This window comes from Perca fluviatilis, chromosome 12 (genome assembly GCF_010015445.1).
Source record: "Perca fluviatilis chromosome 12, GENO_Pfluv_1.0, whole genome shotgun sequence".
Lineage (NCBI taxonomy): Eukaryota > Metazoa > Chordata > Actinopteri > Perciformes > Percidae > Perca > Perca fluviatilis.
In genome coordinates, this window is record NC_053123.1 from 14,174,587 (window position 1) to 14,201,729 (window position 27,143).

At 38.7% G+C, this 27,143-nt stretch overlaps 1 protein-coding gene across 4 annotated transcripts; it reads right to left on the bottom strand.

Annotated features, from left to right (window-relative positions):
* Positions 1–1,258: 1,258 nt before the first annotated feature.
* ikzf2 (IKAROS family zinc finger 2) lies at positions 1,259–27,143 on the bottom strand. 4 transcript variants are annotated; one of them, XM_039818844.1, is made up of 9 exons: positions 26,958–27,143; positions 25,622–25,704; positions 24,307–24,353; positions 17,595–17,696; positions 13,150–13,341; positions 11,174–11,341; positions 7,766–7,903; positions 6,967–7,098; positions 1,259–6,043 (listed from the first exon to the last, which is right to left on the bottom strand). In XM_039818844.1, exons 3-9 carry the CDS (start codon positions 24,332–24,334, stop codon positions 5,232–5,234), a joined length of 1,572 nt encoding a protein of 523 aa, XP_039674778.1. In that variant the 5' UTR covers positions 24,335–24,353; positions 25,622–25,704; positions 26,958–27,143; the 3' UTR covers positions 1,259–5,231. The 4 variants fall into 4 exon arrangements, with proteins under 4 accessions (XP_039674778.1, XP_039674780.1, XP_039674779.1 ...); XM_039818846.1 differs by lacking the exon at positions 26,958–27,143 and adding an exon at positions 26,545–26,744; XM_039818845.1 differs by lacking the exon at positions 26,958–27,143 and adding an exon at positions 25,874–26,375.

Here is a 27,143-nt window from a genome sequence, read left to right on the forward strand (position 1 = left end):
TCAAACGGAGATATGATCTAGATGGGAACAAACAATCAACTGACAGGCAGGTAAATAGGAATCTGAAGATGAAAAGATACAGTTTGGGGTCTGTTCAGGTTTTAAACTTCTCAGTTTTGCTACCGCCTTCACGCAGCTTTGATTTTGTGTGTGTTTTGCTGTTTGAATGTGTGTGTGCAATACACAGATTAAAGAAGTAAGGGGGTGAAGAAGACTGCTCTGACATTTAGAGGCTTCAACAGGCTCTAGCGCCCACCTGCTCATAGACAGACAGACTGGAGAGGAACAAACACCACATTCACAGTCATTACATTGCAAACTAAAAGGCACTATTGTCTAGAAATTACTCTTTACGTAAAGATAGAAGATTTTATGGACAGAACAATGTATTTTGCAATCAGCTTTCTCCGATTTGCTTGTCACTGTACTAGAAATTAGGCTTTTATTTATGTATTTTCATTTCAAGGCAATGCATTAAACACAACAAACATAAGCTGGCTCTACCAACTGTTACATTGTCGGTGTAACCCCAATGCTTTATAATCAGGGTTTAATTGTCTCAATCTGATTATCTTTTTTCTTGTATCTCTAATTTCATGATTAATGGCCAGGAAATTGGCCTATTAAGGTTTAAATGGAAATTCGCCCTCAAATAGACTTTACATACTGTATGTTAGTTTTATTATATTGTACAAAGCAGTTCGTGATTATGAGTAAGTCTGTCATCAAGCTAAACAGAAGAAAGACAGACTGTGGTGCTGCGTGGGCAGTACATTATCCAAGTTACTATGACCTGGTTTGGGCTAATGAGGAAACATTTCCTAATAAAAGCCTGTCATACAAATAAAACACAGTAGGACGGAATCTCAAACAAATATTCTGTGAGTCCATAGTTGTTGATATTGGTCTGTGGACTTTGACTTTACAGTGCAAAACTGCTGGGATAACATCATTTAAATTCCACTGGTGCTACTTTTCTCCCTGGTGATTATGGTCAAAGTCACAGTTACAACAAGAAGAGTTCAAATCCAAACAGTGGCAGAATAGTTATACCAAACATAAGTGGTCAAATCGGTTCTCCAGACACCTTTTCAGTTTTACAAGTTTGCATGTGTTTCACAAGATTCAAGAACTGTATTTTTTAGTCACAATAAAATCTTTTAATTGCATGAAAGGATGCAGTTTGCACGTTTTGAAGAAAACGATATAACAATCTGTCTGACTTCCGGTTTCAAAACGCACAAAACAGGCAAGGCAATAAAATCATGTCTTTAATAGAAGGAACCCCATGCCTTACAAATATACATTATATTCTTCACAGCAGTGTGTCTTCATGTTATGTCATTGATGTTGAAAACAGGGCTGATCAATCATCTAACTTCCTTCACCACACTCAGTGTTGGACTGATTTAAGTCATGAGAAATTACCAAACAAGTTCAATTACTGTGCATCTTTTTGATAAATAAATCACATATTTTAGGACGTAAAAATACACAACCTACGCAAATACCTGAGAGCCCTCACATCAGAAAGTTGTTATCAATATCAGAGATGATCAATCGGCACATGTTTCTCGATAATTTCAGTATTCAGTGCCAAAATATACACCTTTCATATATTATTTCTTATAAAATACAATTCACCTGAACCATATCTTTTACATCTTTGTAAACATTTTTAAAATTAAAAAAACACACAAAAGTTCACAAAACTGTTTGCATTAACATTTCAGCAGAAAAATAGACATTTAGCATACGCGTTTTCAAAATTTACAAAAACATCCCCGCAATCGGAAACAATAGCAATGATTTTGATATTCAAGTAAACTCCTCACTCACAAGGAGGGCAGACAGAAGACCTTTCACTCTATTGTTTTTGTTCATATGGCTGCTTCATTTAAAGAATGTACAAGGCTGTCCTCATTACAACATTACTATGAAAAAAAGAAAAAATACTTCTGCGGCCCAAAGTCTTACCAAATATAACCTGGAGGAAATAACATTTAATTTGAACATCATATATTATGCCCAGTTCAAGTTAATAAAGTTCTGGTCTGTCTATTTGTATTCCTTTGAAAGAGGATTGAAGAAGAAAAATCAGGGTAGCATTAATTTACATTTGATCATAGAGTTCTTTAAAGGATATGTTGTTTTAGGAGGACCCCTGTCTTAACAGATAAGGCTTCAGATAACAAATATATACAGGAATGATATAACAGAGGAATATATAGAGTCAATATCACAGCTGCGAGGTGTAAACAATTCCCAGTGCCAATACTTTCCAGACAGTAGGTTTTTATGCTAGCTGGGCACTAGTTGCGCATAAGAGAAGCAACATGTAAACAGAGAAAAAGCTGCCTTTTGATCACAAGTAGACATTGAACATAGCAGAGTAAATCACTGAGTTTAACCATAGAGAAGAATCAACTGTTTATAATATAGAGCAAAACTCAAACTGTAAAACTAGCAATGCCAAACTTATTGTGAGTGTTGTAACAACAAACAGCATACAACTTAGTTTGCAATGTGCATCTCCAAGATTGTGCTTTCAGAGAAACGACTAACCTGTGTTCTGCCAATGATTGTTTCCCACTCTACCTACACTTCAATGTAAAACAAAGCAAAACAAAACTACAATGCTGTCTATAGTCATGGTATGGACATAACGTGCAGGGCAAATTGTACAAAGCACAGTCTTATCTGTTCAAAGACATTAATGAAAAAGCTGCAGCTAGCCTTATTAATCGAAATCTGTTATGCTTTAACACACTGTAGATGATGGACAAGAGATTTTTAGGTGGAAAGTGGTTAATCTCTTAGTTGCCATTTACATTTTTCATACATGCGCTAGGAATGAGGAATGCTACAGTTTTGGGTGCCTTGGAAGTGCCTTCTTCAGAGTAAAACCAATTGGTAACCACACTTACTTTCCTCTTGCTCATGCTGTCTTGTTCTCAATACACTCTGTATAAGGTCATACATGAATGTAGCAACATCATGGCAAGAATAAAACATGACAAATGCCCACCATACACATCGAGAACTCCCTCAATTCCCATGATGCAGTAAAATGTAGGCTTTCAGCTGCAAATAAAGCAGCGCTACGCAAAATGGGACATAGCAGAGTTTTGTGGTGAGTTTGTGATGTTTCCCAATATTCGTCATGACATACAAAATATAATAAAAAGATGGCATTGAACTAGACATATAAGCATGTATTTAACATGATAGAAAACAGCTCTAATAATGCAGACCCTACCTGACCCCGTACCCAAGCACTGAAAAAAAGCACAACACTTACACTTACATACTGTACACAGCCATCCAGCCTAAAACACAAAGTGGGTTAGATCAAAAAGTTGAGCAAAAGCATAAAGGGAGGTACATCAGAGAAGAGCAACCCATGCGGTATCTTTAGCCTCCTTTATGCCTTTGGTATCCATTGCCATAGTCTGCCAGTTTCAAACAAACCATGATACTAGTTTAGGAATCTAACTGTACGCTCAAACTGCAAGCAACACCTAACCCATGAGTCACCAGGGGATAATCATTTTCTATAGGAGCAACCAGCGAAACGGCTATTTGGTTATTTGTGTGAAGAATACATTACCTTGGCAGATGAGAAAAACATGGCTATTGAACTTTTTTGGGGCACAGGGCTGACAAATATCATTACCATAGATGTTGTGCACTTCCTGTACTTGTGTTTTCCTTTCATTGTGGTTTTTCTTCATGATCAATTAATAGTTCTACCTTGTAAGTGCAAACTAAACAGAGGCTTATAACCCTGGAGATAGATAAGTGTCAATACAAGCAACAAACGCAGTTTCATGAGACTGAGATATAAAGATTTACAAATGTGGGTCACATGACACTTTTAAGTGTAAAATGTTTTATATTTACTATGTAAATAAAGTTGAGTTGAGTGTATTTTATCATTTCATTAAATTAATGAACTCCAAATGCATTATATTTAAAAGTTTAATTGAAAATGCTTCTTGTGCAGATGAATGTAAACATGTTTGTGATCTGTTTGTGATAATTGTAAAAAATATTGGGTGGTGATAGTAAATATAACCTCAGTTAGCTAGCTAGCACCGCTAGCATTGCCTGCTAGCATAGGCTGGCCCATTACTCAAGTGTAGCAAAGACAATGAAAAAACAGCCCTATTATGCAATATGTCAGCCAAAGTGTATTAATTAACGCTATCACATCAGCTGAATTTTACAAAGTGATTGTTAAGAGGTAGTTTTCTGCTACCAGCTAGCACACATTCATTCTCCCTTGTGGGGGGAGGGGCTTAGGAGACCGTTTTGGGCTTTAGCGGAAAGGGGGGAGGGACTGAGAAGTTGTCGATGTTCAAATTTTTTTAAGTCTAAGTCCTACTACAATCCTACTTACGGCCCCTTTAAATTATGCTGTTATACACTGCAATACTAAAGCAGAACTAAATACTGAAGATGATAGCATGACTGGTCAAATTTCTACAGCTGCAGATAGATACAACCACAGACAACCACACCACCGGCAATAAAGTCCAAATAGCCACCAAGTTGCTTGCAGCTAGAACACAAAGCACCAGTTGACCATAACATTATGTGTGTCCCACCATTGTTCATAGGAAAAACAAACATGGAAACATCATAAAAAAAGAAAGAAAAAGAAAACTGCACAGATACTGTGTGATATGCCACAGTAAGTAGGCCAGTTCAATGCCATACTGTTATTATGCCCATGAATGAATTCATGAATGGTAGTATTATTATTCAATTGAATTAGACACTACCTGAAGTCTTTACCTCTGCCATCATTCTATTTGGTTGAACTGCATTTGTATGCGTTCATTACTTCTTGAGAGTGAAAATATGCAAAAGCATGACAGGACAAGCAAAACAAGAGACATTTCCAAATAAGACTAAAATGGAAAACTAGTTAATGTCGTCTGACAGCTGCTCTGTTATACAAATCATGAACATTCATATATATCCTTCTTGTATATGAATCTTATATGATCTTGATAATCTTAAATATGTAGAAAATGTGTTTTTGTCCCATACCTTCATTTGATTGTTCAACTGTTCAGATTCACAATAAGCAGCTTAAAAAGAAGTCTATGCTATGATTGTGCTACACTTGTCCACAGTGCCGTTCAACTGTGCAGTCTAAGAACGAATATGAGGCTATTGCTCCTTTCCCTTCTTTGTCTTTCCCTTAATTCATACCCATCCTCTTACTGGAAGGTGTGTTCACCACGAACTATGTGAGAGGAGAACTCATAGCGGTCTTTGCTGCGGTGACCACAGATGTTGCACTCCAATGGTTCTCTGTATCCGTGGCAACCCATGTGGATGGTGTACATGACATGGTCCAGGAAGAGCACCCGACAATGCTCGCACTGGAAGGCTCGCAACTCTTGGCCCTCTCGTCCAAACACCCGCACCCCTTCCTGGTTCACAGGCCTCTCTGTGGCCACTCGCATTATTCCAGTCCTCATTCCTGCCACACTTCTGGGTGATGCTTCTGTCACCCGCTCACCTGAATAAACCACCGCTGGACTGGCTCGAGACCTGAGGCCGGGAGTGGGGTTGTTCCCGTGGTAGCCCTGCCTCTCGTGAGGGCTGCTGCGAGCTGAGTCAGCAGAATCAACTCCACTGTTGCTGGGAGATTCTTCTTGCCCTGGCTGGCGCAGTTTGCCCTGCCTGGTTAAAGCAGTGGGACCATTTGTGGTGGGATGGCTGGGGAAGTCATGGGGCTGAGGTGGCTGTGGTGGCAGCGTGTCACAGTTTCCTGGACGCTCTGTTCGTTGGCCCAATGGCAGGACATGGTGGAAGAGGGGGGTGACCATGGGCACACCTTCAGCCATAGAGATAGGAGGGCCTGGATGGTGCAGCATGGGCCGAAGAGTGTCCGATCCTAGGTATGTTATGGCATTGCTGATGGCCTGATCCATCATGTGGGCCGACATCAGTTCATGTTGCTTCTCATACTTTAGGCCCATCTCATAGCCTAGTTCAGGGTACCTGTAGCGTACCATCTTTTCACCTGCATGAAATAGAGCGGCACTATGACTGTCTTGAATAAATTAATTTAACAAGATTATGCCAATTTCAAAATGTAAGACACAAAACATAATAACTATAAATGCAGTGTGGAGGGCAACATTCTTGATTTTAGCTACAAACTATGTAAAAAAATATTGTGCACAAATATGAGCGTTGTTTTATTTCACAAAATGTCCTTTCTATTCAGTCAAACTTGCTTGCTTATCTTGTTGATATTTGAGGGACTGTTTTTCATATTTTGTACCTGATATTCAGTGTGTACGAGTATAATGAGGTGGAAAGCCCCATCTAGATCTACTACTGCACTATTTAACCCCTCAATAACAGGGATGCGGTGAGCTGTTTTCTCTCGATAAGAACAATGGCAAAGTTACAGGTGTATCAAACCACAGAGTGAAAAACATTTCCTTGCCTCTAAGTCAACCGCTTGCTCTAGCTTGCTCAATCACTTTTTCTTAAAGTGTGGCAAATAAAACCAAATTCAGAAACAAAATCTGTGCTTATAAGTAGGACAGGGCTAGTGTGTGATATTATATAATATCGTATGATGCAAGACTGAAAAGGAAAGGAAATCAGTAGCAAATGGTTTTACATGATGCTAATTCAACTAATGCATTCTCAGACACATGCACAGCAATTGGTAAGTAGAAATTACCTACTGTCTGCTTAGACATATAATACATTTCTTTCACATGATTTGCATGGTAATTCATCAGTGCAGAACACAACACAACAAATCATTTTCAACCACGACCTCCATATTAGACTCATAGAAAGCAAATGGAGGAGTTGAAATGTAAAAACATGATATAATACTGTACATCAGGCTGGTCCTCGTGGACATTTCACACTAACTTAAGTAAAGAAAACCGTTGACGGCCTGGTTATGTTTAAAATACCCACCCACAAATTTCTGAGGCGTGGTACTCTTCCTCTTGCCCATGTTGCTGTGCAGCCTTTCAATAACAGGCGGCCGATCAAAGGTAGCCATGGTGTTGGGCTCTGCCATGGGCCTCGGCTCTTTAGGGACCTCACCTTGATAGGTTGAGAAAGGAAGGGGGTTAGAAAGGGCAAGAATATATGTATGTGTGTAATGACACTGATTCCTAAACACTGAAAAGTAACATTGTTGAATTGAACAGATCAGTTTTTTTGGGATGTAGAAACAAAAAGGAAATTAGAATTTTGCTTTCACATTTTTTTTAATCATAGCCTGAAATTGAACCATAACCTCAGTTTACCTTCACCCCATAAACCTTCCTAATGTCATAGGAAATGCTGTTTGTGTTGCTCAGTTTTCTTAAAATAATAAATGATTGAATTAATTAACCAAACAAAGCAGTTAAGTAATTATACATCAATTACAAAAGTTGTACAAATTTGTGAAAAAATACAAATCGGAAGAAAAATAAATTGAGTAAATAATAAATAAATAGCCAGAAAAAAATCTGTAAAGTATAGTAGTAATGTGTGCTTCATATGAGCCTTTTTAAATTTCACTTCTCTTTTAAAGAGATTCTTTCCATACTGGACCAATTGGAATAACGCCAACAAATTAATAATTTGTAAGTAAACTTCACAGTGTTATTACTGATTTTGAGATCCACCTTTTCTTTTCTTTTTTCTTTGTATTGTAGTACCTTTTCCATTACACATTAGGCCACCTCATTTCCATGGTTTCAGTTTTAGTAAAACAATTTACCTGTGTAAGGGCCAGTGCTGGTGTTGGGATCCAAGCTGATAGTCTGCAGGTAACTATGGCAGCGCTCTTTATGTTCCTCCAGGGAAGTGCGCTGTTTGTAGCTTCGCCCACAGTAGTTACACTTGTGTGGTTTGCCAACTAAAAGTGAAGACATTCGAGGGAGAGCATATTAATTTCATTCACTGCTTCAGAGAGAGAGTGGGTAGCGTCCAATGAGATAATGCAACCTGCTGCTATGCTCAGGCGGTGCGTAGTAGTAAATACTGTGTCAGAGTACAAACAAACCAAAAGCAAGCCTCTGAGATCATGGATGTTCCACTACTAGTGTGAGGATTCCACACAACTGTTGCCAGACAGAAAGACAGGTTGTGGGCGACAACACACTAAAACACTTTGGTCTCTGAAATATACAGCTAACTCCCACAGCAGAGTTGATCATGCATCCCATGGTGGTGGTAGGAAACTAACTCCAATGTTAAACTGCTATGGAGGTGGAGTGTGATTCATTGTGCCATTTCTATTTTATTCAATTCCTTCCTACCTAGACGAGTGGAAAGATGAAGACATATCCTATCTATCTTGGTCAAGCCATAAGCCCATCTACCCTTTCATCCATCCAACTTGCTGTATCACTTAAACGGATCAATGGATTAGTGAAATATTTAATGCATAAAAATAATAATAAAGGCATTAAGTTATGAGTTTACAGGGCAGCCTAAATATAGGCCAATATTTGTTACAGTCACCAGTGTTACCACCTTTGCGCGATGGAACTACATGAACTTTTTCCATATTGAGGTAAAAGTTGAATTGAAAATAGTGTATTAAAGTGAAAAAGCCCAAAAGGCAAACACTGCTGAGGATATAGGTCTGTGTCCTGTGGTTGAGTCTTCTTAAAACTAATGTAATGACTCATAAAGGGACTGAGTAAACTGCAGGCCACATAAGCATACCGATGTGACCCAGACACCATCATTAGCTACAGTATGTGATGTAGTAAGACTCACTGAGATAATGGTGACAGCTATTACTAGAAGAAGATGATGATCCAGTGCTCTTGTCACTGTGAGAACAGAGAAACCAAACATGTTTCAGTCTGAGGCATGGAGGCTGTAACACACACACACACACACACACACACACACACACACACACACACACACACACACACACACACACACACACACACACACACACACACACACACACACACACACACACACACACACGCGGTGAGTGCACCTATACTTCCCTGTGCGTAAAGAGCGCCGCTGCGCTGTAAAAACGGTACAATATGTTCAATAAGAAGACGAGTTACTCAGAAATAAATATTCCTTTAGCTGTAAATGTTACATGCTCTTCCCTGGACTACTTCTTGGTGATTTGTGTGAGGGAAATAAAATCCACTTGTTACTGAAACAGGCTGGGCCAATCTTGCATCAGCAGGCACTTTTCTTTTTACTGAATCATTTGGAATGATAATAGGTTTTCTGCTTTATCTGTCATTCAGTACTCTTGTGGTCTATGAATGACATTGTATCTGCAGAACTCGAAACTACATGTAGGGTTCATTGTGACGAATGTGTAATGAATTGTAATGAGTATGAACAGATTCAAAAAATGGTGGCTAATGACAAAAGGTTTCAAAATTATTAAAGTGTGGGTAGGTGTACTATAGGGTGATTGCAGTAATATTCATTCTGAGTAGTGAAAGAGTAACTTCTAAATGAAACGTCATCATGAAAATTATTTCCCATGCTGATTTCCAGTCGCACACACACACATATACACACACACACACACACACACACACACACACACACACACACACACACACACACACACACACACACACACACACACACACACACACACACACACACACACACACACACACACAACATACTGTAGACTTCATTACTTCTTCATATTTATATAACCACCCACACACGACCTTGCGCAGATGTTGGATGGACCTGAAGAATCCACCTTTCAGACGCTATTCTTATTCATGCAAATGGTCCACACTGTGCACTCAGACTTACTTGACTGATTTCATTTGGCTAATAAACGGGAACTTGCTTGAATTTTAATCTCCTGCCTTAGAAAATGTGAAATCCTTTGCCTCTCAAGCGTTAACTGCATTATCTTTTCACCAATCAACAATGTGCCTCAATAGATAATTAATGTCATGTTTTAACATTTAACCTGGCCTTAGGGATGGCAGCCAAATCCAACACCCTCTTGTTCTATCACTCTTTCTCTCTTTTCACTATTGTCTAACATTTTTCCTCTCTTTCAATGCTGTATTTCCCTCTTTTGGCTACACCTGTTCTTCCTTGCAGGGCTCCAGGCCAGAGCTGCCAGAGTAGTAAGTCCCTGTACAGTATGGAAGAGAACATCATGACAGCACAACTTAGAAACATCAAATTCCTCACATTCCCCATTGGACGACCAGAGGAAGGCAGGTGTAAATTCATACTCATGCATTTACAGGAAAAAAGAGATCGGGGGATGTGACAAACATATTTAGCTGAAAATTAAAGGAAGTGAGAGTAGGAAAAAGACAGATGTGGAGAGATAGATTAAAGAAATGCCTAAAAGAAACATCTGAGTAACAACTGGGACCGAGATTACAGACACGCAAAGATGCACGCCCCAAAACACACTGCATCTATCTTATAAGAGAACTTTGTATGAGTAACCCTCTGTGGGGGCATCACTGGCAGAAATGACGGCATTGTCTGACCTTGATTTGGTGCAAATGAGGGGAGAGCACATCCTCTCTGATAGGAAAGTGGGTTACAGTTAAGAGAGACAGCCAGCACTCCCCATATGTTTCTCAACAGACAGATAGCTTCCTCCTTAGCGAGGCAAGCAACTAAGGAACAGCATGTCCTTGGTACCTAACCACAAAGCACTCACAACGCTGTCTATAACATGCGCGTTAAATAAGACACCAATGCGTCTATCCAGCAACAATACGAGACAGAGAGTCACCAACCAGCATGTATGGCTACTGTGGCTACCATAGTTCTGTTCGTTCTTATATTTGACACTCAGTCACACCAAGCTTTAGAAGAAAAAAAAATATCTCTGGAAAATATTCAAGAGGTATTTACAAAGCCTTTAGTTTTTTGAATAATGGAAGAATTGCACTTAAGCCATATACTGGCATTATGTAAAAATACACAGGGATCTCTTACATTCTTCCTGTATGTGTAGGCCTATATAAAATGTATTGTGTCTTAAAATAAAGAAAGTCTATCCCAGCTTTAAAAGCGTTATGGGTTGATTCTTTTCCCCCAGATCTCTGAAGCACTTCTGATGAAATAAATGAAGTTTCTTCTGGGCAACAGAAGTGGATGAGTAAAGAAGGGAAGAGAAGAGAGTGAGGAGGATTCTTACCAGCATGAGTGCGCAAATGCCCACTGAGGGCATCGCGCCGCCGGCAGGCGTAGCTGCAGAAGGGGCATTTGAAGGGTTTTTCGCCTGTGTGCAGCTTGATGTGTCGCAGCAGGTTTCCCTTCTGGGTGAATGAGACGCCACACTGGTTACACTGGAACGGCCTGTCACCTGATAGAGGCATGCACAGGAAGTCAATACCACACTCATTGTGGAAGATGTTTTTAGAAAGTTAGAACGAACTATTAAGCACTAATAAGAAATAAAGTGCACTAAAGTTGTAAAGTATTGGAGTAAGTGAACTGTGCTGAAATGAATAAAGACATCAAAATTCACTTATGTTAGACTGCTTTAAATTAGATTAAACTGATGTAACTAAGTATTAAATTGAATTGAACCTAACTGAAGTGACTCAAACTAGATTTTGTTGAACTTGCATATTCTCCTCATCCTTTATTCAAAATACATGCACATCAGGTGAAGTGGGTATGCTGTGAATATCCATCTAGAGACATGTGGAGCTTAAAGTGATGGTGTTGAGTAATTTAGTCTTTCAACACCCTCAGAAGCTTTTTCACCTAGTCGAACAGTGAGAGAGTTCCGAGTAGCAAGCGTTATCAGCTGAATAGCTTAACGCGAAGCTAATGGATCCGGCAAGTGTCTTAAACTAACATTACCCAAATAATAACAAACATTATAAGCTTTAAACCAACGATGGATTGTAAAGTTTCTAAGTACACCAGAAGTTTATGAACACTTGCCTGCTGGCTTCTGCTCTCTGCTGTTGTTGTTGCTGCTCTAAGACGAGTGCTTAGGGACAAATTACAACACCGAAAAGAGATGCAACAAAAATATTTTTTAATTTAACTTATTTTTTAAAGTAAGTGCTGTAGTATAACTAGCAGGAGACAAGTAATAATTGAGGTAAGTTTGGAGACATTACCTTATTTAATCATTAAATTAATAAATATTTGTGTTGCATCTCTTTTCGGTATTGTAATTTGTAGACGGCCCTAAGCACTCTTACTGCCCGGTAGTAACAGCAGCAGCAGCAGAGAGCAGAAGCCAGCAGGCAAGTGTTCATAAACTTCTGGTGTACTTACAAACTTTACAATCCATCGTTTTATGAGTGCATAATCTATTTGTACTACTGTAGACGTTTGGTATCATTTCGGGCATTATTAGTGGGGTAATGTTAAGAGACACTTCGGATCCATTAGCCTCTGCGCTAAGCTATTCAGCTGATAACGCTACTCTACGCTAACTCTCCCACTGTTCGACCCAGCTGAAAAAAGCTTCTGGGTGAGTGTTTGTCTCGAGGTCATGGTGCAAAGGACCCTAGGGTGAAATTACTCCGAACCATCACTTTAAGAACTATATATATACAATTATTACAGGAAAAAAGGTACCGCTACTGTATTTACTTGTGTACATTTTCCACAGTAAATGCAACGTTTTCCAGAGTAATGAATGGAAGTGTGCGTGTGTCAATCTCTCTTGCAGTGTGAACTTTACAGTATATCATGTGGAATGATACAGTTCAGTACATACTTCTGATTTTACATGGACTTACAACTACTAAAGTCTGCTGTTCTAATGGAAAATCTTTTGATCTACAGCGAGTTGGAAAAGAGAAATATGATCCTAATGCTGTGACAACCAGAGCAGTCATGGCGTCAGTTAGAACAGGTTGCGGGGGATTCCAAGGATATTTTTTCCCTCATAATAATTCCAAGTCTTAGCTATTGTCCTTAAACAAAAAACAAAATAAACAGAAAGCATTCCACACCCAATGTCAAGGAAAGCAAATGGTTTCTGACTCACTCTAAAGATGGGGAAACGTACATACCGCCCTGATTTTAGTGATTAGAAAAGGAAAAATCCTTTGTTGACTGTCAAAGCCCAAAGATGTACAAGGCAGCTTTTTTTTTAAAGCATTACACGCTTTTAATGGCATTTGGAAATGTACTGATCGGTACCGTTTGGTTGTCGACTTCCTGCATCAGCTGTCATGTTTGGCTCAGATAATCCATCCTGTAAATTGCTTGGGCTGCCAGTCATGGATTCCTCCAATGCTACTCCTTCCTCCCCAGTTTCGCCTATTTCACCAAGTCCCGGGCTTCTGTTGTCAGCCTCCTCCGCTGTTTCTTCCTCTTGCTTAATTGTCAGTTCTGTAAAAGAAAAACAACGGTAATCCTGAGATGCACAGTTTACAATGTCAAATTTAGATGAAGCAGTTTTTATGAAGGTGCCATACCATCACTTCTACCACAAAAAAAACGCTCTACAGCAACCATGAACCATATGGCAACCATACGGCAACTATGTGGCCTAGGTTGGCCCTGGGTTCCATGACTTGATTAAGAATGAAAAGATTACACTGAAATGGTCTGTGTTTATTTGCAATGGATGGATTGAACTAGGTTAGGTTAGAAGAGAAGGGGTCTACATCTGAAGGGTGCAGCTTGTGGTTATAATTGAGGTTAGAGTAAGTAGCCTCTATAGACTTGAGTAAAACTGTAAAGGATTGAGATGACTGTGCTGGTCTCTGGATGGACTGGATTGGCTGGAAGTATAATGGGTTGATCTGCAATGGACATAGGGTGACTTAGGAGTGATAGCTGTGCAAAATGATATATCATTAAATGGGCATGTGGAGGTGGCATCCTAGCAACTTAGCAACTCAACTCGTAGACAGCATTAGGATGGACTGACACATTGACAAGAGAGAGAAAGAGAAACAGGCTGGTCTGGTTCATGGCTGTCCCTGGGGAGAAAAGGGAGTGTCAGAGGCCCTGTAGCTTAGAACACCTGACTAGCAATGGGAGACCGGCTGAATGACAAGGGCAGAATACTTAATAATTATGTGTGTGGGTGTGTGGGTGGCTGTGGCGGAAAACTATTCATGACCTGCAGTTTCTACTTATAAGTCACCAGCAACTAGTAATACTCAGAGCTGTAGAGTAACGAAGTAGAACTACTTCACTACTCTACTTAAGTACTAAAAGGCTTTATCTGTACTCTACTGGAGTATTATTTTTTTCTCCTACTTCCACTTTTACTTGAGTACATATTTTTGATGAATGAAATTCTTTTACTCCGATACATTTTTTATGTGCTGCATCGTTACTCATTACTGTTGTGAATTCCTCACGCTACAGAGACTGTGTAGGTCACAGTGTGTGTACGTTAGTTACGTACGTTAATTACGTAATTTACGTAAGAAATCCCCGAGATCACGCAGTGTTTCTTTTCATTACGGTTGCCCGTTCAGAAGTCAGAGACAATGTAAGTTTGTACTCTTTCTATTTAGCTATTGTTGCAGCAGGTTAATCTATTCCTGAGTTGTTTGAGTCTGCAGTGATTACTGAATGTTAACCGTTTGACCTTGTGATGTGAAGTTGCTAGTTTATCTGTATTTTGCTAGCTTGCTAACTTTCCTGTTCATCACACATGTTACTAGCTAGTGTGTGATACATTTTTTGGGGCTTTAATCGTTATGGTGCTGGAGAGGATGTTCATGTTACTTGCACCATGTGATAATTGTATATTTTATTTCAGTATTTGTTAATATTTGTTATTTTTAATATGATATAATAGGTATTTAATATTTGTTAATTCCTTTGGCTAGCCTTAGGGTAAACATTTGACATAATATAACAATATGTTATTCAAACTTTTGACTGCTTTCTTTAATAACTAAATAACACAATACTTCTACTTTTACTTTCAGTATTTGAGTAGTACATTTTAAAATAAACTACTTGCAATACTTAAGTACAAAAAATGTTGAATACTTTAGTACTTCTACGTAAGTGTGATGCTTAAAGAGCACTTCTACTTCTACTCAAGTCACTGTTTTAATAGAGCACTTGTACTTTTACTCAAGTATGGGTCTCTATTACTTTATACACGTCTGGTAATACTACAAAAAATATATATCCAGAAGCCAGAAATACAAAACAGTCACAGCTACACCCAGTTTCATTCACCTAAAGCCATGTCCCATGCAGTTTCAACTTATAAGTCACCAGCAACTAGTAATACTACAAACATATACATATCCAGAAGCCAGAAATACAAAACAGTCACAGCTACACCCAGTTTCATTCACCTAAAGCCATGTCCCAATAATCACTTGGATTGTACATACTGTACGCCTCATTCAAATCTGTTTCAAAAATATTCAACCTAATTCTCGAGCCTGAAAAAGCTGAAACATTGCTAGGTAAGGTAATTGAAGTCTTTTTTATTCTGTACAAACCACATGAGATGACAGTTTAAGATAGACGAGACAATGCTTGACCAAGAATTGCCTCTTTTGCCTAACACAGCACTCTAAACATGCCACAAAGCAGCTTAATTTTGTCTTCTGAGGGAAAGGAAACTGTTCCTTTGTCTTGGAATGTGCCCCATTTTCAGACATTTACACTCTAAATGCTATATATACAATTGACTATTTTACAAAAGACATACTGTGATAAAGCAAAATGCAGTATGTCATACAGTTTATTGTTCTTGGCTTATTTAGTCTTTAAACATCTGGCATACGCAACAATATCAAAATAATTTTTGTTGTTAGAAGTATGCTTTTTTATAAAGCACTCTGAGACAAACCTGTGATTCTGGGCCATATAGTAAAACTTGACTTACATTGATCCCTTATGGTAGACTTGACTTTGTTCCCACTACAGCTGCGACAAAAGATTTCCAAGAATCATACTTGGTAATGAGGGTTAAAATGTTTGTGAAAGGGGCTTTAGTCTTTGTGCTGAAAAGAAAAAGAAAAACCGTTTGGACAAAATCCAAGCAGAATTTACTGATCCTGATGATCCTGTTTTGGTATTTGCTGCGGCAATAATCAGTGTGAGAATGTGTTGTTTTACTAAAGCCTCCCATCTGACTGCATCCATGAACTGTCCTCTCAAGCTTTGGAGGCTAGTAAAAGAAATTTAGATATTCAGGCAACATTTCCTTTTTATAGGCTATAGAGAAAAATATCTGCAAAGCAACTGCATTCTTTAAACTGATACAAATGCCACAATTTGTACAGAAGAAACACTTATGCCAATACCCACATCGCGATCGAGCCTTGCCTTCGACAGCTGTATCCTGGCAACACGGAGCAGACCTGAATGTCCTTGCTATTCAGCTCCTTGCATCTTAACATCTGTCTCTAAGTGTGGCAGAGTGGAATGCATAGAGTGGTCAAATGACGATACACTTGAAACAGTTGCTACGACAAAAGCAGTGATGAAAATCATTGAGATGCAATGATGGCATATTTCAACTCCTATACCGGATACAGTAGTCTGCAAATGATCTGAGTTTCCCATAATCCATAGAAAATCAGGGGAAAAGTTCACAATTGATTGAGGCGTTTACTGACAGCCTCATGAAAAAGCCATATGTCCCAAAGGGTGTAATTCTACTCTTCTACCTTATATTACCAGACAGTGCAAAATGCCAAGATAATTGCTACACAACCTGTGTTTAAGCTTGCAAGTTTAAGAGTCTGGCACTGACATTTGACTTATTTTCAACAGATCATATGATGCAGCCCTTCTTTTGTAAGAACACCTCAAATAGCAAATCATGTTAGGCAACTTCCAGAATGACAACAGCTCTTATCGGTGAAGAGTATCTCTCCGTGAAAACAATGGCCCAGCTCGCCTCCCAGCATTTCTAAACTTGTGGGAAATAAGCTTCCCTTTTTCTCCCTGGACTGCTTCGTCTCATTTGGTTTCCCCTTTCTTACTTTGCTGCTTCATAGTGACATCGCTAGAGCTAATCTGAGGCCTCAGGTAGACTTAAAGGAACCAAGCAACACTCATGGGTAAGGGCAATATACTGTGGCACAAGTGTGATATGACATTTTTGTACAAAAGCTCTCACTGTGGAAACTACTGTACTTCTCTACTCACTGTAACAAGTGTTCCATCATTATTCTTCTTCTTCTTTTTTTTTACTTGATTGAGACAGGACTTTATTTCTGTTTCTCTTCATTTTTGAGTATGTTATTTGGAGTGCATTTTATAGTGATTTTATGCTTTGCAGTTTGCCGCTCACGCCAATTGTGGCATGCTACCCTGCCTATATTACTGGCCTATCCATCAGGAGCACCTGTTTTCTGATCAACTCACATTGGCCACGTTAATTTTCTGGTTCCACAAATCCAAACTAACCACATCCTCTGTTTCAAATATAAAGGCCTTCCATCAGTTCATGGAACATACAGTTCCTACCGAGGAAGGCTTTTATTGTGAAAGTGTTGAGTTTCATTAAAACAAACTAAAATACAATGATCAAAATAAACTAATCAAGTAAGAACAGTATGTTTGTTTAAAGGAGAAACAGTGTGTGTGCATACTGTGGTTGTTCTTGGCATCCGCAGAACATGAGTATCTATTGATTGAGCACTCACCACTGGGGGAATTAGGACCCTGAGGAACTGTCTGTCCATTAGGTGTTGATGTATCCGCCAACATTCTCGAGTTCTCCTTACCGGGAGAGCATTGGCCGTTACCTGGGAGACAAGCAGAAACGCAGAAATCTATATTGTGCTGTACAACAAATACAATACAATGCTTATTATGTATGTGTTATGTGAAGAAAAAAAACCCAGCTTTGAGGTTTTTGATATTATACATGCAACTATATAATGATTAGGGTTGTAAAAGCAAAGATGAGGTTGGAGAGAAAAATAAAAGGTGGTCAAGTGAAGAAAAAAAAACATTTTGAAGATCATTTTTATGAGGATGAGATTCTTACAGATTGTGATGATACACTGAACACCTAACCTGAAAAAATAAAATAAACAGGTCTATTCACTTTCATACAGATAAAAAGCTGATAAAATATCTTGCTAAACAAACAATTCACATGCTATACAGTAGCCCTAATTCCTTCTCAGATTAAAAATGATTCATTTCATCCTACTATCAGATGTCCTTTAAAGCCTAACCTGAATGGTCACTATGGAGGTTACCATACAGAATGCACAAGACAACTGACTAAACTCTCTTAATGTACCTATGGGATTCTAATGTCCAGCAAATGTGGATCAGATTGCATGCTCTCAGCAGTCTGTACAGAACCCAGGCTATGGATAGCCCTGTGTCCTGTGTCCTGTATGGTTTGAGGGAGAGCAAACCAATCCCTTATCCCCTTACACAACGGCCCCATCAGGGTCACTAGAACAATACAGTGGCAACAGGTAAACACCCCTGCTGACCCAGGTGTCAGATCCCTTAGGAACCAAAGTGAGCCATCACTCAACCCCAAGAACAATTAAAGTTTTTCCTCAAGCAAACTGACTGCGAAAAACTGCAAAGTATCCATTATAATAACACCAGATTGCCTCATGCTTTTAAAATTGATGTAGCAATAGCCACAGCTGGGGAAAGTTTCAGTTAAAATTGAAGGAACATCCTATGTGCTACATCTGAAACCACTACAAGAAAGGCCTTGTTACAATTTGTCAGTGCTGAACATGTCTGCAATGATCCATCATACATGAAAAAGAAATCTGTCAGATCTCCTCTTGCTGTGACAGCTCCTCCTAGTGTGACAACCTCCTCTATTGTATTGTTCCATTGTAGTGGCAGCCACACTGAGTGGGGCATACTGGGAGACGTTGTCCATGACTCAATCCCTGGGCCTGGGCTCGGATTGCACAGGTTGGGGTTGGAAGAAATCTCAGGTGACCAACGCTGGCTCTCCTTTGGCAATGCTGTCCTGGAGACAGTAGTGGCCCAGATTTGTCATGAAGGCTTTTCCATTAGTGTAGCAGATGCTGTCAGCCTAAACTAATAGCATTGGGCTGCCTGGGTTCACATGCTAAAATAAGAACTAAGAACTAAAATAAGAATAAGAAGGTTTTAACAGTGTTATTGTAAAAGGGTCATTGTAAATTGCTGCCCAAGCAATTTATACAAAAGCTCAATGTATGAAGATTTATAATGCTTCCATTATGACGTCTTTTTTAATTAATAAAGAATGACGTCAAATAAATACTTTTGTCATCAAAGGTCAAGTCTTTAGGAAATCACTTGCAATCAAAGGAAGCAGTGAACCTTATATTATATCTGTCTGTGCTTATGATGACCAAATACACAGCTAGTGAAGAAGATGCATTTCCATGCCTATTTAAAAGGGGACCACAAACCTTTAATGTTTGGAAAATATGGCTTATTTGTTATGAACATGAATAAGGTTAACACTGTTTTAAACCACACGCTAGCTTGCATGGATTGATGTTTGCGTTGGTGCCCCGCATTTGCTGAGTCAATCCTGTACGAACAGTAAGATCAGAATATCAAACACTCGAGACATGCCGGATGGAAAGTTATTTTGAGTAACACCAAATTGGGATAAATTAATACGCTGGCAAATAGAAAGGAACAAATGTGTACACATGAAACTTGTAGGTGTAGCAATTGCTGACTTCATCATTAATGCCAAATGAATGCATAGCTTCTAAAGTACAGTCATCCTCTTAGAAATCAAGGGTCAATGCAATTTCAGGTCCTACAAGTTATTCAAAAGAAAGGAATTAAAAGGATTTATGAATGGTATCTAGGTTCAAGAACAGAATGCAATGACAACAAACCTAAATCAAGCCGAGTTAAGCTCCATCTACCTACTTGTGATGGCAGAAATTAATAAAATACAAAGAAAATGGCTCAATAGCAAGCTAGCTGTGTTGAGGAGCTGAATAAGATTTTTTTTCTGGAGTGACGAGGCCTTCCATTCTGGCTTGCTGGATACACACTGTATGGGACCTGGTTTTTCCTGTTAAACCCTGATCCTTCCTTAAGACAAATAATTCACAACATGTCACACACACACACACACACACACACACACACACACACACACACACACACACACACACACACACACACACACACACACACACACACACACACACACACACACTATACAGATAGACAAATAGAGCTAGACAAATTCATTCACATGAAAACTGTAAGATATTGTATTGGAAGTAGATAATGATTCATTTAACTTGTGAATAAAGTTATTTTGTTATTTTACACCTTATTCAGAAGTATTACAGAAGTACTTGCTGTTAATTGCCAAGCCATAGAGTGCACTGGTGCGTTCCATTTGTGGTGGGGGTGACCTAGACAGGAGAGGAACCCGATACATCTGTAGATAACTGATCTTAAATTATCTGCACAAGTTTGTGATCTGCATTAATATTACAGCATCCACGGAGGGGTCTTGATGGATGTGGCAATGAATGCTGAGCAAAGTTGGCAGTGCAACAAAAACTTTAGATTATGTTTTACTGACAAAAATTGTAATAATCCGATTTGTCTGATTTTGGTCAAAAATCATATTCTCTGGAACAAACTTCCCATTCATATTAGGTCCTCCTCTACTGCTGGAATTGTTTTAAAACAAATTTGTATTCTTTGGCGTACGATTTAGTTTAGGGACATTTGTATAGAAGTGTGTTGTTTGTATGATGTTCATTGTGTCTATATTTTTATTGTCTTCCTTTGTTTTTATAACATAATATAACTTTGTACAGAACTTTGTTCAGCCTAGGTTGGTTTTAAATGTGCTCTATAAATAAATTGACTTGACTTACTCTCACACACACATTGCATCATCATAATCACACACTGCACGACCTATTACACCCTCTTGTATTCACAAGCATACTCTCTAACTCACTCACATTACCTTAGAAGTAATACTTAGATTGTTAACACTGCTGTTCTTCTTCCCTGGCTGAAATAACAAGTCACTAGCAAAGTTAACAGATGGTTAAACTAAAATTTAAACATTTGGTTGCAATTTGTTTTATGTACTCTCTTGGCTGCTATCTTAATATTAAACTGAGAAATACTACGCTAAAAGTAAAAGTCCTGCTTTCAAAACCAGTATTATCAGCACAATATATTTAACGTATCATTGTGCAGTAAAATGGTCCCTGTCCGTGTTCTACTTTTATGTATGATTATATTATATATGATGTCTTTGGATTAATATTACTGCTGCATTAATGTGTATGTTGCATTTTACTGCTGTAGAACTACTACTGCTCAGAAAAACAGAAATATTAAATTTCAAAATCCCCAAATTTGGAGATACATGGTTTTAGCTGGACAGGAAGGGTTTGAAACATTATAATCTAAAAAGTAACTAGTAACTAAAGCTGTCAGACAAATGTAGTGGAGTAAAAAGTACAATATTTCCCTTTGAGGTGTAGTCGAAGTATAACGTTGGATAAAATGGAAAGTGGAAATAAAGTACAAGTACCTCGAATTAGTAGTTACGTACAATACTTGCGTAAATGTATGTTGTTACATTCCTCCACTGAAGAACACTATTCATCTTTGGTCAAAGACAGTTTGAAAGATTGAAAGAAACACCTTTCTTCACATACTATATGTGGAGTGGAATTTGTTAAATAAGACCGATAAGAAAATGAGTGCTGTAAATGAGGCTGAGATTTTAGATTTGAAGGCATAGAAGAAGTGTTTTGTTGTTGTTAAGATGATTCTTGACCCCGTGTTTCCCCTCAAATCATTGAAGTAAATGTGATTTGTTTCGCTGATAAACAGAAACTCTCCTGGACTGAAATTATGCAATGTTAAAATGTGATAGTTTGTCTGGTATGAGGAAAACTCATACTGCTATTTTTAATAGTTATTCATTTTCTGTTGGCTGCCACTGGCTTTGTACATCACACATTTAATGTTTGCACCTGTCCATAATGACATTTACGCCATTTAACTAAAGCAAGAAACTAGACCTCTAACTAGAGTTGGTTGTGTCTTTTCTCTGTTTAACAAGACCAACAAAGCGCATTAATGGCCGACAACCGGAACTTGATTAAGAGAAGCTGGAATATCCAAGAGAAAGAACGACAATGACAGCGCAAGTGGTTACGAATAATAGTCTGAGAAGAGTGTTTCCATATAAAAATGAACGCCTGAAAGGAAGGTTAGTTGATTAAACAGGAAGGCATCTTAAATTCTTGATTCCTGATTATTGAACGACCTTAATGAAAACAAAGATTGTACCTGCTCAGCGGTACTGCTGTCAATGCATTGAAATCCTGCCACTAGGAACACCAGGTTTTGTCACTGCAATAGCAAGGTCCTTCTGGTTTTTCAGAAATGTTACCTTTGTCTCTCTGCCTTTTGAGTATGTTCAATTTGAGCCAATCAGGAATTGAAACCACAAATATTGTCAATCACATACAATTAAATACACTGTCAGGCTTTATGTCTCATACTACTATTCTGAGTCACAGATACTGTTATCCTTTCTTACATATGATGGACATATCAATCAATATATGAATATGAACAGTAGTAATCTCTCTCTCTCTCTCTCTCTCTCTCTATATATATATATATATACATATATATACAGTATATATATAACATTCACACATAGCTCGGTAGGCAGACACAAATACCTGCATCACCTGCATCTAGAAAATCTTAAACATTTCACCTTAAAAAACAATTTACCCAACATGATGGACATTACTGGGTTTGGCCTTTGGTGCTGGGAAAGAATTTTGCCCCTCAGATATGTTCGATGGCTGAATACATGCGAGAGATAAAAGATAAAGCCTCCTTCTGTTTTATTAGTACATGTATAATTAGGCAAACACAAAAGCTTAGTTACAGTTATGAAAAATTCTCCACCGAGACTTTTGTATAATATTACATTAAAGATAAAAAAAAAGTTGTCATTTAATGAACAGATTTTAGTCACAGAGCTTTGTAACCTATTGATCATATGAATAAGAAAGAAGTTTCAAACTTGCTGTAATAAACTAAAATGAAATTGGTCATCAGTTTTCAGTTACTGCATGTTGAGCCTATCGAACTCAGTGCCCTGTTAGTCTCAGCCATAAAATAAATCACCCAATCAAGCATAACATTTTTCAGCTCGCGCAGATGCATCTCTGGCTCAATTTGTGCCTCCAAGGGCGGATTGCATTGCCTTTATATGCACTCGTGTCACCTCTAAAATGTTCTTTTGTGTTCAGTTTGAACACACTTTTACATCTTACATCTTTGGCATATACGTACTATTCTTTTTAACACATAGCACATATACTATTTTTCTTTTTAACATATACTGTGGTGGCTAAATACAATACAATACACTTTGATAAGATAGTACATTCATGTGTTCTATGATGGCGAGTAGAATAATATGTTTGCATGTAAGAGGGGATGGTAGTGTAGTAGGATATACTAGTGTGTGTGGCAGAGTATATTGGTCTATGTGCAAGAATACGATGATGTGTGTCACAACAGGTACGATGTTTGACTGAAATATTCTCTCATAGTCAGCAGTGTCTTCCTAATGTATTGAGCATATAGTAAAATACATGGGGGTAATAACGATGCAACTTGCATTCCACAGAGATGCATGTTTTATGCAATTTCATGTTAACGGAAAAGACTATTATTTGTTCCAAACGTATGATTTCAGAAGCGACCCACAGGCGCATAGGGAGAGGAAGAGCCTCCATGTCTTCTTCCGCCACCACCCATACCCCGCCTGCCAAGTGTTCCTATAAGCACAAACCCCCAATGGAGACCTAAAATCCCCACTGATGTCATAAACAGCATGCTACCTGATTTTAGACCTGCATACCAAAGCAAAATACGAGGGGGAGCAGGGAAGAGATAGAGATGTATTTAAGAGACCTGCCCAAAGGAAACCAGAAAAGGGCAATGGAGCACCACAAAGTGCGTATCCAATATCTGCTGCATTCAACAGGATGTTACATGCAATCGTTTTCTCTACCTTAAAGGGGTGAACAGGAAAAAGCCTGCACTAAGGGAAAATCCCTTGAAATGTTTATAGTGTTGTGATTGCAAAAAATGTTGTTGTTTTGTATCAGCATTGTATCTAAAAGTTGGAAGAGATGTGAAAGTCAAAATAAGCTAATTATGTCAAAGCCACAATAACATAATAACACACAGACGCAAGTTGTCTTCATTACCACCATTATCGTTACAACAAAACACAGACACACATTCCGATATACTGCATAAACTCTGACCTTGGATGTAAAGTATGGGTAAGTGAGTGTCAGTGTGTAGTGTGTAAGCGATATGAGGACTTACTAGCACAGTAACCATCGGGAGCCTCCATTTCAAGTTCTTTGGGAGTGCTGCAGAGAATACAAATAAATATTACTTAAATATTACTTACTTAATTTGTAAACCAAATATGTGCATTTGAAAAGCTGTGCAGCCTGAGCTCTGTGTCAATATAATGCAACAATGATGTATCTTCAGATTTAATTTTGATCACAAACCTGTAAACTATTAAAAGGTTTAAAGTCATATTAATACCCCAATTTCAAGGCTGTTAAGCATCTTCAGGTGCATGGATTACAGTGTACAGAGGTGCATTACAGCAGAGACTGGTCTGTGCAGTTTTCTTATTAGAGAAGTAGTCACGTATATTTAGCAAGCTACCCAATACACTATTTTAAATGTGTGAACAGCCATGTTTTAGTTTCATGTTCTCTAGAAAACTGTTAAATTAAAGCTGGCATGGTCTCTCCAATCACGGCAATTAAATAAATGAATTCAGGTTACATTTGACCTTTTTGTGCAAAACTGGTTTAAGAACTATGAAGCAATTAATAGAACGAATAGCATTAACTTCAAATGAAACACAATGCATTCAACTGTTAAGCGATACACTTTAACACACCTTGTTTTCTAAAAATTTATGGACATGTCGATTACACATGGGGTCAACAGGCGTCTTTGAGGAAATCGTAAATATGTTGTAAGTTACTAGTAAGTTGATTCTAATTTTTATGAATAACAAAATCAAGTTTGGGTCCATCTTTATCCATCGGCCCATTGTTGTTGTTGTTGTGTAGAAGCAACACATACAAAGCAAGTGTGTTATGATTATCATATTTTGGAATAACATTGCATCTGAGAGAATTCAAATAGAGTTAATTAATATCTATTCAAATACTGAGTCAGATCACACAGCAAATTTGTATTGTCACAGCACAACTGCTGGCTTCCTTGAAGACCATCCACAAAAAGCTTAACCCTTTCATTAAAGAAGAAGGAGAAAAAAACTAAAAAGGTGTCATTGCATTTTTCTTTTAGCCTAGGCCCAATGCAGATTGCTCCCAAATCTACAGTCAGCTTCATTGCATGGAACTATTTTCTTTTTTACTGTATAACAAAAATGATGGTAATCTGACTCAGAGCCTGGTACAATTTCCTTAATGGAGCTCTTAATTTAGTCTCCCCTGTAGCTACGTGGAGGAAACTTTGACTATACTAGTTGGAAATATGTGTTTTCTTCATTATACCCATCAATTCAAAGTGAAACGTGAAAGCAAAACAATAAAGTAGCATGCGATAGCCTATATAGGGAAAAAAAAAGGTGGATTCATATAATTACCTTCAAGTGTCTCCCCTGTGCAAAAAGATTTGGTAATTTCAGTCAAGGACGGTGGGAGGGGGTGGTAAGTTGTCTCCACCTCCCTTTAATGAAACACAAAAAGTAAAAATTACCTATTTCGTCCAGTGATCTCTCACAAATGTATGAACAATCCTTTTTCAATAATAGTCCAGTGAAAGGAACGTCTGATAATTCATCGGAGCAGGTTCAGAAAAGCAGAGATAAGTTGAGGAGGAGAGCATAGTGTCCTACAGGTGACAAAGCTTCTTCTGTGCGCGTCCCGTCGAGTTTTCCACTTTAAAAGCGACGCCGACACAGTCCCAACTCTACACCCAACTTGATTCAAACTTGCGACATTTCTCCAGAAATCGCACGAATATAAAGTGAGCCGTAGGACAGCGCACTTTTTTTTTTACAGTAGGAACACCGTGGGGGGAAGACTCAACAAGTTGGCGAAGGGAAAGAAAGAAAGAAAGAGAGGAATAGATCAAACTGGATCCACCGGTTCCTAAGGAATTAGCCATAGCGACAGGGAGCAGCCAAGAGACTGGAAATCCGTGGGTAGGCAGGGTTGAAAAGCTATACTGTGAAGATGTGACTCAAGGTCGGACCTGCACAGCCTCACATGCGTTTTAACTGCCACTGCAGGTAGTGGGAATAATGAAATGTAGAGGCAAATAACACGTCCACACCACTGCTACCTTCAAGGGACATTTCAACCAACAAAATGACAGAAATTTCAGAAATTAAAATTATTCCCCCCTTTCTCAATTTCTATTTAACACTACATGCCTCTACTGTCTAGACGTGGCTTTAGGTAGCCGAATTAACATTTATTTTGGCAGCAAAACGGTGGGAGAGCTGCATTTTGCAGATGTAGCCTACAGAACGTTTTTAAAGCAGTGAGGACAAGGTGCATTTACCTGGCAGGAAAACATTAGCCTACATCTCTGGAAGTAAGCTAACCATCCGCTGCAGAAACCGTGAAGCCAGTTTTATTGTGACATCGCGCTGTGTTTCTCGTGTTAAGTGATTGTTTTGCTGGCTGAGTCGCCTGCATGGCTTTGGAGCTGACTGACAGCTGCAATTCAACAGGTTATCCGACCACCGCAGTCTACAGCACAGCCCGTCTGGCTTTCCATTCATCAGGCAGACGCTCCTTGTCTGCCTTTGCCGCAGACATGCGCCTCCGGCACCTCTGAAGCGTCTATGTAGCCTACTGATAGTCGAATTATATTGAATGGATTAAAGCGGCAACACAAATGGTTAGTTAATAGCCTACAGGAAACAGATTCATGCGCGTATGTTGCTCTCGCTCTCTCTTTTTTTTATTTACCTTAAACACGTAGGAGTTTATATAATCCCATGAACTTGCACATTGATCCCGACTGAATGTGTCGGTTTGGAATAGACTTCATTCTAGCCCGCCATGCAGCGCGGACTGAAAGGTAGTTTGGTTCCGCAGCAGCAGCAGCAAAAGCAACAGTTGTTAAATCCACCACTGACTTCCTCCTCCATCTCG

Coding starts and splice junctions, on each gene's coding strand:
- ikzf2 (XM_039818844.1), bottom strand. CDS start 24,334: ATGGAGGCTCCCGATGGTTACTGTGCTA. Junction 7,904..11,173: donor GCATTTGCGCACTCATGCTG/GTAAGAATCCTC, acceptor CTTCACTTTTAG/TTGGCAAACCACACAAGTGT. Junction 6,044..6,966: donor CACGCCTCAGAAATTTGTGG/GTGGGTATTTTA, acceptor TATTTCATGCAG/GTGAAAAGATGGTACGCTAC.